The sequence below is a fragment of the Salminus brasiliensis genome, chromosome 3 (genome assembly GCF_030463535.1).
Source record: "Salminus brasiliensis chromosome 3, fSalBra1.hap2, whole genome shotgun sequence".
NCBI lineage: Eukaryota > Metazoa > Chordata > Actinopteri > Characiformes > Bryconidae > Salminus > Salminus brasiliensis.
The window spans coordinates 28691894-28707332 of NC_132880.1; the positions used below are offsets into that span (position 1 = coordinate 28691894).

Sequence of the window (15439 nt, forward strand, 5' to 3'; positions counted from 1 at the left end):
TATTACTGTACTGGCTATTATCATACGTTTATTTATATATATTTCTGGAGACCAATTAAGATAAATAACTGAATCCTGAAAGAGGATACAATATGCATTTGTAGCATGTTATTGGCAAACAATTTAGCATCTATATTTTTCTATGTAAATGCAGATAGTCACAATAGAAAAATACTACCTGACTATAGTATGTAGTATAATCTAGTGTGATCAGTAAGTAATAAGCTAATTGGAAATAAACCCAATATTTGCAAAATTACCTTTAGCTTTAAATAACAATTAAAAATCTGATTTGGTTCCTAACATTGCATTTTTGATTAAATTGCAGTTACATCTTATAAATAAATTAAATTGAGCTCAATCAAGCTGCAGGGCCACCCTGCCATTCTCAGCACTCCTCTCTAAAAGGTTCTTTGCGTAGTGCCAGAGTTAGTTAATAGTTCCTCACATTCACAAATCCCTTTCTATAATAGAATATAGAAGAACTACTGTATCTGGACACAGACTAGTGTGAAACCCAGTAACCTCAAGCTAGTTGTGCACAGTCACCTCCTGGTGGACTGTGGAAGAATTGCCTTGAGGGACACAAGAAGACAATTCAATGGGTTTAGAGTTGAACAAACAGACAGAAATCAAGCACACAAAAAATACTTTATTCTCAAGCATGAAGTTCCAACCTTTCTACAAGTTTACTTTAAGCCGAATTAAAGGATAATAAGCAGTGCACTAGGTCTATTTGTGTACTGGTCACTATGGAATGAGCAGCAAACTTTACTATAGGTATAGCTTGCTTTGGTAGTGCTACAAGTTATAACAGCAGGTTTACCTTTAATTTAACCACTACTGCAAACCCCCCACCACACACTTTTCAGCATAGATTAAAGCATCGAAGAGGATGTTCAATGCCACCTGACTGGCATAGATCAACTCACTCACACAACAACAAATAAATTACATACTTATCTGCATACTAATACACTGGCAGCCAAAAAGAACTGCTCAAATGTAAATAATGTTGCACACTGATTTTTAGCAGCTGTGCTGGACGTTTTTTGTTTTTAAGGGTAAAGGAGTAACTTGATCTGCTATAGGCTCCATAAAAAGTAACTTTAACTGCCAGTAAGATTTTACACCACTCATAAAGGGGTGGGCTGAGGGGTGAGGAGGTATGGGTGATGTCATGATCACCAGATTTAAACCCAACTTCTGGGATTCTATCACAAACCTACACAACCATGATAGTCTAGTTTGTATTGTGCATATCCGTGATCATTAGAAAAAGACATCTGAGCACTTGTATTAAACTGTCAGTGTAAAGATTAGTGTAGACCATTTAAGGCAAAGTGGGCTTTGTTAGAATAAACCTCTCTAATGAACCATTCTCCTTACAGAGCTACCACTGCAATTGGCCATGGAAGCTAAGAAAGCAATTAGAGCTATACAGCCTTATCACCACAGCTGAGCTTTTTATTTAGGAGAGCATGATGTTGGTTCTCTAAGAGTTAAGCTGACACGAAATGATCCATTCACACAATGTTTGTAGTGTACAGTCTAAATCTTTCCTTAACCCCCTAACATTCACTTCTGCTGCTCCTCAATCTTATACATTTATAGTAACTGAATTATTTTCCAGGCTGTTCCATGCGATTCTAATAATAAGGAATAAAAAAGAGGTGAAAATAAAAGAGGTCAATACCATTTAATATTAAGAAGTAAATAGCAAGTGCAGAAATGTTTTACTAAGAATTGAGTTATTATAACCATACGTATATACCTGTTAAATTCATAGGTCTCAGAAAAGTTTTGAGTGAAGCTATGGCGGTATTAGGCAGCTCAGGGAACAGCAGAAAAGTGCCGAATTGGGAATGTAAAGCCACACTTAGTCTACCTAGCTCTTGGTGCATTTAGGAGGTGGCCTCAGGAAAACAATTCTCTGATAGACCATGTGCGGTAAACGTAACTACACTGAAAGAAGTGATGCATTGAATTGGTCTGATTTAAAGTGGCACCATGGCCAGGACACGTAGGAACCCTGATAAATTCTGTTTTTATGCTGAAATTTAACTTTAGATGTGTAATTATTTCCACATGAAAAATATTGCATCAACAGAATTCTATTTTTCAATAATTTTTGGCATTAACTTTGTATGTGCTATTATATTCATGTGCGAATGAAACATCTGCATTTTCTAAAACGAATATAGCAAATAATTTTCTGTAGATGTATTAAATAGCAGTATCATCGTTTGTGTTGGCTGAACACAAACTGCCTAGAACGCCAGCAAAAGCAACACTTTTACTATTCTGAGGCACAGTTAAGCAGAAAAGAAAAATGAATATGGTTTTAATTTTGCTGTGAGCAAAAACAGAATCATAACAAAAAAATAAAAAAAGAAACAGCAGTACACATTTCAAAGGACATTCTGAAGCATTGGCCAGTACTGCTGACTTCATCTGCCTGGTTACTGGTCCTTTTCTGGCTTGTAGATGGAGAGGGTTCTGGCCGAGGGGTCAGTGGCTTTGATCCAGCGGGGCATCCAGTAATGGGGGGTCCAATCACAGCGGCCGGGGTAATGCTTCTCAAACACTTGCCTGATGAAGAAGCCTTCTTTGGTAGTAGGGGGGTTGTAAGAGAACTGCTCAGCTGCCTTTTCTAACTGGGCGTCATTAATCTACATAAATAGAGAGAAAGGAAGTGAGAGAAGCAATTAAAATCTTTTGAAATGGATTTTTTCTACTTTTTCAGAGAATGAAAAACATGGTGAAACGAGGCGTCTATTCATCAAGAATCCTGACTTTTATGTCCCGTATTCCAAGCATATGCTCTTCACTTCACAGTGAGCTCTGTATCAAAGATTTTAATGTTTTGTGGCCCCTGACTGTTTTCATGCACATATCAAGTGATTTTTCTCTGAGAATTTCTTTGAGAATTTGTAAGTGTATTAGATGTGTGTGTATGTGTGTGTGTATGTATGTATTTGTGTGTACCTTAGATTCAATGTGCTCCTGCAAGAAGGTATACCAGGACTTTTTCATTGAAGTCATTCCATCACTGAAAGCCTCTTTTCGTCTCCACAGTATCTCATTTGGAAGCAGATTCAGCCCACTGAACGCATCCCTCAGCAGATGCTTCTCCACTCCATCCTGTTTCGACAAACCATGTTTTTTTATAGCCCCGGAATAACAGGCAGAACTCTACAAATTCTCTACAATTCTACAAATAAACCCTGCCATTTGTTTTAATAAATAGGTTTACTGATGTTACCATTATGCAATATTCAGGACCTACTATTCATTATTCAATAACAACTATAAATTATTCTGTACCTTCTACAATGTATTTTGTAATTACTTAGAACTATTCTGTATTTACGACTAATTATTCATTTACTACTACACATTAATATCTACAATTAATTATTTAGTGACTAAAATTAGTTATTTAGTATCTACAATTAACTATTCAGTAACTGCCACAATTGATTCAGTAACTACATCTACAATGGATTTAGCATCTCCAACAAATTATTTCGTACCGACTATTGAATATTAAGTAACTATTAGCAATTACTCAGCATCTTATACAAACTATTCAGTAAATACTATGAATTGTTCCATCAAGTATACTTGTGGCTCCATACTTCCATAATTTACTTGAGTAAGACTGATATTTCACAACAGTACAGTTCTTCACTTTTTACTTAAAAATGGGGAAAAAGGAGGAAATTTTTCTTCACCTTTGGTACCCGCATCTCCTCAGGCAGGGAAAGATAGTAGGCAGTGAATCTGTGGTCCAGAAAAGGCACTCTCAGCTCCAGTCTAATGAGAGAAGACAGGACAGAGAATTCAGAGGACAACTCAAATAGGACAAAAACAAAACAAAACAACTACAATTAAACAAAACAAATAGAAACCAGACATTTTTCCTTACCCGTGTGCAGCTGTAGTCCTATCTGCTCTCAGCGCATCAAACAGATAAAGCTCCTTCAGCAGACGCACACTTTCCTCCGCACCGGCCTTTGGTGATGGAGCCTGGAATAAGCCAAGACTGACTTACTACAAGAAGTTGAAGACAAATGAGTATTAAACAGATAAAACAAGCTAGTTCTGAGAGATGAGATGTACCTTATGGAAGTAAATGTAACCCTGTGTGAGTTCATCAGATCCTTCACCAGAGAAGATCACCACACTGTCGGTCTTCTCTTGGATATACTTAGAAACCAGATACATTCCTGGAAACAAAAGCAGAAAGCAGATAATTACATGACCTATTTTACAAGTGTTTTACCTGACTTTCAACATGGAACAATAGCCAGTGGCTAAAAGGGACAGGGGCTGTCATGATTAATGATCTCAACCTGTTCACCATCTTAATAAAAGGTATGTTTATCTTATTGCTGAACTGTCAGAGATTACATGTCAACTGTCATGATCACAAAGTATATTTTAATGGGCCCATATCATAGAAGATGATGTAATCTGTAAAGTTTGATAAAGTTTCTAAATGGACTACACAGTTCATACAGTCCATATGTGGGAACTAAAGTCATGACTTTCTGTCAGGAAAAGTCCATATTCCATATTTCCACCTCTTCACCCCCGCACCCTGTCAATGTACGCTAAAAATATAAGGTGTGTTCCAGTGGATTGTTTCTGGAATGAGGCACAGCAACAAAAGAGCAGCCAATCAGAATGGAGGTTATTTACAATGTTTACAGAAGTCCTTGAGGTACAGACACAAAACAGCTTCATTTTAAAGAAGGCTGGAAAGTAGCTAGTGTGTATTTGTGTGTGACTTTTATAACTGAGACACTAGACACAATGTGCCATGTGCAACAGACTTTAAACTCCGTTTCTGGACTAGGACATAAGTAAACAGCCACCGGGGCCAGTTTTCACTTCTTTTCAGTTAAAGAAATTATGCACAAAATGTTCCAGCTTCCCAGAGCTGACCCAGCAGTTGTAAGACCAGCCTTATGGAAGTTCATTCTCTCTAATTCAAAGGAATTTACACCGATTCAAATCATCAAATCAGCTTAGTTAATTCCCCTAGGGTGTACCAGCTACCTCAGGGGGGCTATATCACATTAGGTCTGTTTAAAATAAATGAAGACTAGATTAGTCTTACACCTCTTTGGATGGGTTGGCTGCTTTTTTCCTGTCATCATACTGAACCGTAAAGCCTAAACCATTGTGATAACCTAACCATGACTTTAGTGTACCATTACACCCCTAATACACACACAATCCTGTACTCACCAACAGAAGCGCGGACTGTGGTGATGTCGTAACTCTCAAGATGGATAATGACGTCCTCTATAGCCTTGATAGCCTCCTCTGGGGTAAAGCTTACCTCATGGTGCTCACTGCCTATGTGGGCTGCTACCTACAGAACAACATGACAACATTAAGAACAGCGCTATACCAAGACAAGCTGTAATTGTTCTCTGCTGAAAAGACACTGACTTTGCGTGCAGCAATAATATCTGGACTGTCTTCTGCTCCGATGGCAAACGTCTGAATAGGGTACTGCAACTCCTGCTCCTTGGCCAGCTTGACAAGCGTGGCAGCCACTAGGCTAGAGTCAAGTCCACCTGCATAAGAGAGTTTTGTTGGCGTCTATTGTTTACTTAGCCGCGGTCAGTTAGTATTCTCTTCTATAAGACAATACAATAGCATACGAGAAAGGCACCACCCAAACTAATCGTGGTACCTGAGAGGAGGCAGCCGATTCTCCTGTGGGCCATCAGCCGTTTCCTCACAGCGTTTTCAAACAGGATCCTGATGTTGCTCTTCACTGTCTCCAAAGCAAAACCTAAACAAACACACTGTACTAAGCCAGTTTCTACAGCAGTGCTTAATGCAAAATCAGACAATCTTAAAATAATTAACTTCAGTTTTTCACCTTACTTAATTTATATTCCCTTCTGTTATTACATTAATAGTTAAAAGTAGCACATAGCCATTCAAGTTATGACACTAAAGCCCACAAGACACTAAAAGCATTTTGGATGCTGTTTGAAGGCAGAGATCTATGGAAGATTTTATTACAGCGGATTCTAATCATTATTATCAATAGCTGATATATAGGCTATTTATTATTAATGATCTCATGTTAAATAGCATTGCCACAAATGTTAATTAGCAGGTATTCTCTTAAGGAATATAGAGTTTTATTCGGTCTTCAGTTATTGTTGAATTCTCAGAGAATTCCTCTTACAGTTTTGTCTACAGACCCGATTACAGCTCTTAATGCCTTATTGTGCATTTTGCATGTGCACTAATTACTAAAAGATAGCTCCATATATATAAAAAAAGGCAACTTTGAATGGAAATGTGGTCTGTGATATATCTGAGATGCCTACCTTTGCCGAGCTCCTCAGCATCGTCATACTCAGCATGTTTGGGTTTATCTGTGCAGGAATGGAAACGGTCCAACAGGGTGGATTCTACCTTTCCATTCAGCTTCAGGTCAAACACCTCATAGTGGCCTGGTGGGAAGGGGGTGATCTTTGCTGGTTCAGACATGCAGTGTGTAATCTCTGTTAGACCTGAGGACAGAAAAAAATGTGGACAATAAAGTATCAGGGTGTCGTTCAATGGTGATAAAAAAAAAAGTCTTTGAGCTTGTTTACACCCGGTATTAACATGCGTTTTTGATGATCGGATCACATTCGGACTTACCCACATAAAAAGCCAGGTGTACACACCCAGAGTGAATTGTGATTGGATTACAAATGCATCGCTTGAGGTGGTCCACATTTAATAGAAGTGTAAAGGCAGAATGCCTTTTTTGTGATCGGATTCAGTCAGCCAAGCAGGAAGACATCACTCAAAAAAATATTAGTTATTATTACTGTGAATTTTCTTTTTTGTGTGTGTGTGCTCATGCTGGTGCTTCTTTACTGGTAGATAATGGCAGTAGTAGAGTGTTTGTTCCCTTGCAGTTAATGTAGTCCTTCGCATTGTATGATATGGAAATGTGAGAACCATCTATTGATCTACCACATTGTAGAAACCCATGGCTCCTTTAAACTGCTCATGGCCTCTCAAAGCTGGACCACCTCTGATGAGAAAAGTTGTGGAACAGTTTTTTTGCACAGGAAAGTAAATTCAGAAGTATATACAGATACAAACCAGATACTAAACACATGTTAATGCCAGGTGTAACACACACACACCACATACAAATTTAACAAACATGTAATCTGGGGGAAATCTGGGTTTCCTTGAGGAGCGATTTGAGAACTACATCATACGTGATAGTGATAGACAGTGATACTGCTGATACTGTGTCTGAGTCTTCAAGCTGGTTTAGTTCAAAGTTCCCATAGAACGATCTACGAACCACAGTCTCAAAAGATATTTTAAATAGTTCAATGAATACATCGACAAATATGGGTTTGAATTATCTGTCAATTAAAAACATCTCTTCAATGCTGATATGTCTTGCGTAATTACATGTACAGAAAACAGGTATATCATGGCAAGGTTTTTTTAATATACTGAACATATTGCAAAAGCTTGTCCAGTTAAAAGCAATCCAGATCCTGAGAATCCTTTCCAGTACCTTTGGCCTCTGAGCAGACAGCGAGGAAGCCGTTATCGGTCAGCAGCTTGAACATGGGCCTCACACCATATGTGTCCCTTCCCAGGAAAACTTTCCTATTGGCGGTATCCAGCAGGATAAAGGCAAATACACCGTCCAGCAGGGTGGCCATCTTTTCGATGCCGAAGCGGTCGTACAGGTGAAGCAGGATCTCTCCATCCACTCTGGTCTGATAGTCAAACCCAAAGTGCTCTTTCAGCTTTAGGTGGAAAAACAATGTGCAATAATGTTAGAGAAAAAACACAATCTCAGAAAGAAAAATATAGCACAAGCTTCATGTTTCCAACACAAGTGCTAAAAAATGCAACATAGATACATACATGTATACATACTCTCTTTATAATCTTTATGGAGAATTCAGTGTAGCTTTTTGTATAAAGTAATACTATAAATAAACTTCTTTATTAATCTATTGACCTTCCTTGCGTATAGAACGTCTGTTTGCACTCTGTAGTACTATGATAACTGAGAGAATTCTAGCATGACTATATATTTGCGTTATGGTATGTCACAGGTAATGTGTCAAAGTTCCCATTTTCAGTTTATTAGCATTTAACATTAGAAATTCAACATCATTTACATTTATGGAATTTAGCTGACACTCTTATCCAGAAAGGGTACTTATATTACAGAGGTGGGCCAATGTAGTGTTAGAAGTCTCTTAGTAGAGTCTTAGTAGGACTCTTATTGATGTAGTGCAGCATAGTCACTCTGATCCTTTAGATTGCCATTTTAAAAACACAGAAACACTAAAGTAAAATCAACAAATTCCAATGTGGAGCAGTTTAAGTTCTACTGACTCAAAATCGAAACATGACCTGATGTGACAGCCAGCGACAATGGCTCCCTGTCAGAGACATTTTGTTCAGTACTAAATTTAATTTTCCTCTCAGCTGATGCCTTAGGGCGTCTACCAAGACTACAAAGCTGCCAATGTTCCTATGATCTTAAGAGCCTCGAAGGTTTGGTGGTTGGCCCGTTAATGCGGCATAAATGTGGTCAACAGCAACACGTACACGTTTGTGGTTGTAGATTTCGCCGTTGTAGCAGAGCCAGAGGTAAGGGAACTTCTTCACTCGCAGGGGCTGCATGCCATACAGCTGGTCCACGATGGCCAAGCGGTGGAAACCGAAGCAGCAGTTGGTAAAACCATTGACGTTTTCGAAGCGAAAAGCATCTGGACCCCGATGTGCAATCTTCATAGCATTGGTGCACTGAACCGACAGGCACTCATCGCTCCCAAATAAGGCCCATATACCACACATTTTGCTTCTGGAGAGAAAAAAAGATATTTGTCTCTGAATAGTACATCACAGCATTTAAAGCAACTCTATGAAAAATGGCATTTTCTTGCTCCTGGGCTCCCCCTATAGTCGGGAAGTGTAATTTGTGCTTAGAGCCACCATTAAAGGACGTATTTCACTGACAAGCCGAGAGATACAGAACCGTCACTGAAAGTGAAATAAGCATGTGGACTGTTGTAGTGATATTACAGGATTTTACAAAAATATTACTGGGTTTATGCAGCACTATGCAGTTCTGCCCACTTTACCAAAGTTACATACTGCATTTAGCAGTGAGACGAGCCTGGGGTAGCAATGATAGCGGTGCTATTCTCCCCATAACAGGTCTGTGGAGCATCAGCATAATTTTAAAAAATGCAACATAGTGTTGCTTTAAATTTAGTAATGCTTTATATAGTTTAGCATACTGGTATTAATACCAACCAATGGTACGGGAATGACTGGGAGTGACTGGCTCAAGTGCTGGCGACAGAACCAAATACAGTTTCACCAGGGGTCAGCTGTGACAAGCTGTCAGAGGACCAAACGATGTTTAAAAGTAGTCACTGACCCAGAGAATCTGATAATGCCATCCAGTTTGTTCACACTCTAGAGGGCACTCCTGAGCAGGCCCAACAAGTTTTTACTGATTTGTTTTTGCCATAATTTCTTCTGCTCAGGTACACAGATGGTAAGGTCAGAATTTCTAGCCAACTGGAAATATATACGACGATATACAGTCATACTATCCTCATTCGCAGCGTGTTACCTAGTGTATTGGGCTGAAAAAGAACGCTGAATGGTATAATGCACTAACATTTACTATACACAACTTGCAGAGGCCTTTCTATCACATCAGTGCCATTCCAGTGCCATTGGAACGCCCCCAGCATCACTACTACCACTGCCGCCACTGCTGATGCAACTTAACTGATGCAACTTAACTGAATGGAAAAAACATAAAGCCAGATCTCAAAGACAAATCCCCACATAGATCTCCAGTCTTCACGTACAGGATACACATGGAGCAGAAAGCGAGCTACATCACGGCGTACACAGTTATTCCTATAATACATTATCAGTAGACATTTTTAAAGTCATTAATAAGGGAGATATCGCCGCTATGACCTGGAGAAAAATACTTTAGTCGACAGAAATGAAAATACTCAGCAATACTAACATAAAGAATACTCATACCGGTAAGGAACTACTTGTGCTCCACTGCCCACATAACGACTAAAGCTGAAATGTAAGCCACACAGTTTGGGAAGATGAAATTTGAAGGGTGGAGATGAAGGTGTTCAACAAACCCAGAATTACAAAGCAAGTCAGAACCAGACCGAAAGCTAGCTATAACGAAGCTGTCTGGATCAGCTCTGGCAATATTTCGCCATGTGCCGGTGTTGACACTCAGGATCAGAAGCAGACCAAACTGTGTGATAATTTAACGGATTAGAGGTTTTCTGATCTCCTGTCTAGTACAGAACAATAGGAACGAGATAACTGCTCGAGTACGGACACAGGAAGTTTCAATTACTCTTACTTTTACCTTCCAGCAGAGACAGGCGTACAGGTCGAGCACGTGCTACAGTAGACTGGAGCAGACTGTCGTGGTGTAACATGAAGCACACGGCTGATGAAACTGCGCTCTCAGTGTACTCACTTCCACTCACTACCCGACAGCAGCGCAGCTACAGACTGTCAAAATAAAAGTCCCTAACGAGAGACACACGACACATGGGGACTTCCGGTCTAAGTTGTCTTTCTCAATGAGAGGGGAAAATAAAAACGGTCGTTATAGGTCATAAGGACATTTAGAGTTTCAGCTTAAAATAATTCTACATGCAAAATAAAGCTGCCGTCACACCAAATCTAAATGAAAAATTAAACAAACAAAACAATTGTTCACTTGAAAAATAATTAAGGTAATCTTCATCTTAATCTCCTCAGGCCCCCAGTGTAAAACTACAAAGTTGGACTTCTAAATATCTTCCTTCAGTTTTGCTCTCCTCTCTGTGTAGAACAGTCCTTAAAAGTGGCCATGCTTACATCAGCATACCCCTGATCAATCACAAGGCTAGCATGGCTCTGCCCTCTATTCGAGTCAGCACGACCTGGAACCCTAGACTGGAGCACCAAGTTAAAGCTAAATCTAAACCTAAAGTGCCACGACTTTGAGAGTGGCTGCCCCTTCGATGGAAGGTCCCAACACAGCAGCGTATCTGGAGAGATCCGCGGCCTAATCCCCACGCATTGTGTATAAATGCCCCGGTGATGCGCAGAGGGCTGAAAGGGATGTCGGGGCGCACGGGACAGTCGCAGCTCAAGCTTGGGTCTATACATGGACTGATAACTCTGTTATAGAGATATATAATATAGTATATACAACAGTATACAAAACACACATATCCAACAGTACAAAAGTTCTGAAACATTGTATATGCTATGTTTTATTCCTTACTAATATGTTAAATTCACTCAGTAAATAGAAATTGTACTACTTTGAGTAGTAGCTCTGCAGTAGATGCCATATTTCAGTACAAACAAGCATGTACTTGGAACAGGGGTGTCCAAACTTTTGCTTATGACGATATACAGTCATACTATCCTCATTCGCAGCGTGTTACCTAGTGTATTGGGCTGAAAAAGAACGCTGAATGGTGTAATGCACTAACATTTACTATACACAACTTGCAGAGGCCTTTCTATCACATCAGTGCCATGCCCTAGACAGCAATACACTATGTAGCTAGGGAACTAGGGGTGGATTTGGAACGCCCCCAGCATCACTACTACCACTGCCGCCACTGCTGATGCAACTTAACTGATGCAACTTAACTGAATGGAAAAAACATAAAGCCAGATCTCAAAGACAAATCCCCACATAGATCTCCAGTCTTCACGTACAGGATACACATGGAGCAGAAAGCGAGCTACATCACGGCGTACACAGTTATTCCTATAATACATTATCAGTAGACATTTTTAAAGTCATTAATAAGGGAGATATCGCCGCTATGACCTGGAGAAAAATACTTTAGTCGACAGAAATGAAAATACTCAGCAATACTAACATAAAGAATACTCATACCGGTAAGGAACTACTTGTGCTCCACTGCCCACATAACGACTAAAGCTGAAATGTAAGCCACACAGTTTGGGAAGATGAAATTTGAAGGGTGGAGATGAAGGTGTTCAACAAACCCAGAATTACAAAGCAAGTCAGAACCAGACCGAAAGCTAGCTATAACGAAGCTGTCTGGATCAGCTCTGGCAATATTTCGCCATGTGCCGGTGTTGACACTCAGGATCAGAAGCAGACCAAACTGTGTGATAATTTAACGGATTAGAGGTTTTCTGATCTCCTGTCTAGTACAGAACAATAGGAACGAGATAACTGCTCGAGTACGGACACAGGAAGTTTCAATTACTCTTACTTTTACCTTCCAGCAGAGACAGGCGTACAGGTCGAGCACGTGCTACAGTAGACTGGAGCAGACTGTCGTGGTGTAACATGAAGCACACGGCTGATGAAACTGCGCTCTCAGTGTACTCACTTCCACTCACTACCCGACAGCAGCGCAGCTACAGACTGTCAAAATAAAAGTCCCTAACGAGAGACACACGACACATGGGGACTTCCGGTCTAAGTTGTCTTTCTCAATGAGAGGGGAAAAAAAAAAACGGTCGTTATAGGTCATAAGGACATTTAGAGTTTCAGCTTAAAATAATTCTACATGCAAAATAAAGCTGCCGTCACACCAAATCTAAATGAAAAATTAAACAAACAAAAAAAAAAAATTCATTTGAAAAATCACCAACGCAAAAGTGGAATTTGTTTTGCTGAGATCCAGGTCAATTTTAACCCCGAGAATAAACAAACTTTGGGATTTGAGCAAATAAAAAAAGGTTGGGCTAGGCTTGCATATGTCTCGGAAAACAAACAAACAGACAAACAGACAAACTGAACTGTCTAACCATAAAACTAGCTGGTTACGTTCCAATAGATCTTTAACAGATGACAGAATTTATTTTGGGTTAAACCCCATTTTGGAAGTATTCTGTTGTGAAGGCTGTTAGAGATCAAATTACTTTCTGTTTGTTTGTTTCCTTGTATGGGTGAAATGGAGTGATGCATGCACAATCAGGTTTTGTCAGTCTCATATTTGTTGTCTTTGATGTCTATGGCTACAACAAATTCATCAATTATTGAAACGAATACGTGATTATTCTGATTGAGATTATCAGATTTGCTCCAATGTTACCAAATAAGAGTAAAGATGTGTAAATGCCCCCAAGTGTAAAAGTACAAAGTTGGACTTCTAAATATCTTCCTTCAGAGCCACGAGCAGCAGCGGCTCCGCATCATCAAATCACAGCATTTGACAGACTGTTAATTTAGACACGCAGGTGAAAACAAGATCAGTTGAGCAACCGTGGTGTTAATTGTGCAAAAAAGATCTTGAGTGCTGGGAAAAAAAAGGACCAAGATCATTAGGACAACACTATAAAACTATACAAGCCTAAGTAAAAACCCCAGAAACTGACACTCATTTGATGACTGCCAGCGTGCTCTCTCTCATTCAGACAGGTGAACTTTAACGACCAGTTTCCAGGAGAGGCACTTTAAACAAAATATGTTCTTTAAAATAAAAATGTTTTTGGTTATAAAACTAGCTGCCGTCAAACAGTCTACTAAAATAGCACTTGGCTGTGATCTGGTGCTGTTAGATTAAACGCAGTGTTCTTGAGTACCGTGTTTATATTGCTGTTGAAGGCAAGTGTCCGTCTGACAGAGCAGTCATTGCAGTCTACGCTGGACTGCGTCTCAGTCCGGTTCTGACCTCTTGACCCCCCCTGAGGTCAATGCTACAGTCGTTGTAGTCACTGCGCAGGGTGAGAAGTAAAGTAATCGTCAGTCCTGAATACGGTGGGAAGCTCTTGGTGCTGCTGCGGTGCTCTTTTAGGGCTGGCAGGCTTCTGAAAAGCAAGAAGAACAAAGGTCAACCACCTAACCAAGATCATGGGACAATATTATGCCAGCACAATCTGAGGTACAGATGCAGACAGCACCAGCATCTCGAATTCTGTCCCCATCTTGTTTATAGATTACATACAAGTTAATCAGCTGAGTGTCGGTACACACAGAATGTGCTGATCTTCCTGTGTGACCATATTTGAAAACATAGAACAAATAAAAAAAGAAGGGCTATCAAGCCACATCAAAACTGTAATAAATCATAATTTCATGCCTTGAATCCTTCAAATCCACATATATGGCCTGCTCAAGCCTGCCACAGTGAGTGTGAAAAAGTAGCTAAACCTTAGCAGAAAAGCCACTGTAAGGGACAGGGAGGGTGTGGTCTGAATATGCGCCACAACACAATAAAGCTGAAACAAAAGAAGTAAATGAAGTTTAGTTTGCTTTACGGTAACATTCCATTTGCTCTCCATAGAAGATCCTGAACTTCCAGTTCTCAACGAACATCTGATTACGGTACCGGTGTGGAATCACTGCCAGGCTAATTGCCTAAGGTGCCTAAAGTACAGCATGTTCACTGTGCACTCCTGTGAAACTTTTAAACTATCTAACAACAGGAATTAGTGAATTTGACTGTGAAGTTGAACAGCACGTCATCTGTGAACGCAAGGAGAAAATCAAGCTCCTCTCTCACTTCAGATACTCCTTAGGAATTTGGTGTTTTCCGGCACTCAGTATTACTGAGTATTACCATAAAACTACTGAATGTCAATACACACCTAATATAATAAAGTCATCTGGACTTGTTTTTGAGAAAACATTCTCAAAAAGTTCCATAAATACTGAGCACCTGTTGGCTGCTCAGATTCATTATTGAAGGCTTTGAGGGGTAATTGTTTATTTTTCTTTTATTACAGTTAGCTTTGCTCCACATCATGAGTACAGTGGAATGTTTAAACAGTTTGGACTGGACTAAACACTGTTTTTGGAGACTGGTGTATGGTTATGTGGTGTAGGCTGTTAGAGATCAAATTACTTTCTGTTTGTTTGTTTCCTTGTATGGGTGAAATGGAGTGATGCATGCACAATCAGGTTTTGTCAGTCTCATATTTGTTGTCTTTGAGGTCTATGGCTACAACAAATTCATCAATTATTGAAATGAATACGTGATTATTCTGATTGAGATTATCAGATTTGCTCAAATGTTACCAAATAACTCTTATGTAGCTATTAGCTTTTAAATTGAGCTTTAGATTGGTTTATGCATTTGCCAACTAACAATGAAGACAGTAAAGATGAACAACTTATTTATTAATTTAAATAAACTTTCCTGTGTTCTTTTGCCTCTCTAAATTTAAAACCAAGGATGTACAAAATAGCAGCAATAATATATGACAAAAGTAAATTTACTTGGTTTTCTCATAATTCTTTGAATCAGGAAAAATGTGAGACAAATATCAAAGTAATTAGCAAGCTTTCAAATGTGCTACTGCTACATTTGTTTCAGACAAATGTAGATATTTTGATACAATTTCTGTTATGTATTGGTGACTTTTATTTTGACAC

At 39.3% G+C, this 15439-nt stretch overlaps 1 protein-coding gene across 2 annotated transcripts; it reads right to left on the bottom strand.

Annotated features, from left to right (window-relative positions):
* Window positions 1-632: 632 nt before the first annotated feature.
* Window positions 633-10708, bottom strand: asns (asparagine synthetase). 2 transcript variants are annotated; one of them, XM_072675839.1, is made up of 12 exons: window positions 10442-10708; window positions 8626-8881; window positions 7571-7808; window positions 6366-6551; window positions 5714-5815; window positions 5467-5594; window positions 5260-5386; window positions 4126-4232; window positions 3932-4032; window positions 3738-3819; window positions 2989-3144; window positions 633-2672 (listed from the first exon to the last, which is right to left on the bottom strand). In XM_072675839.1, exons 2-12 carry the CDS (start codon window positions 8872-8874, stop codon window positions 2463-2465), a joined length of 1686 nt encoding a protein of 561 aa, XP_072531940.1. In that variant the 5' UTR covers window positions 8875-8881; window positions 10442-10708; the 3' UTR covers window positions 633-2462. The 2 variants fall into 2 exon arrangements, with proteins under 2 accessions (XP_072531940.1, XP_072531941.1); XM_072675840.1 differs by having other exon boundaries at window positions 10436-10708.
* Between the last annotated feature and the right edge of the window lie 4731 nt (window positions 10709-15439).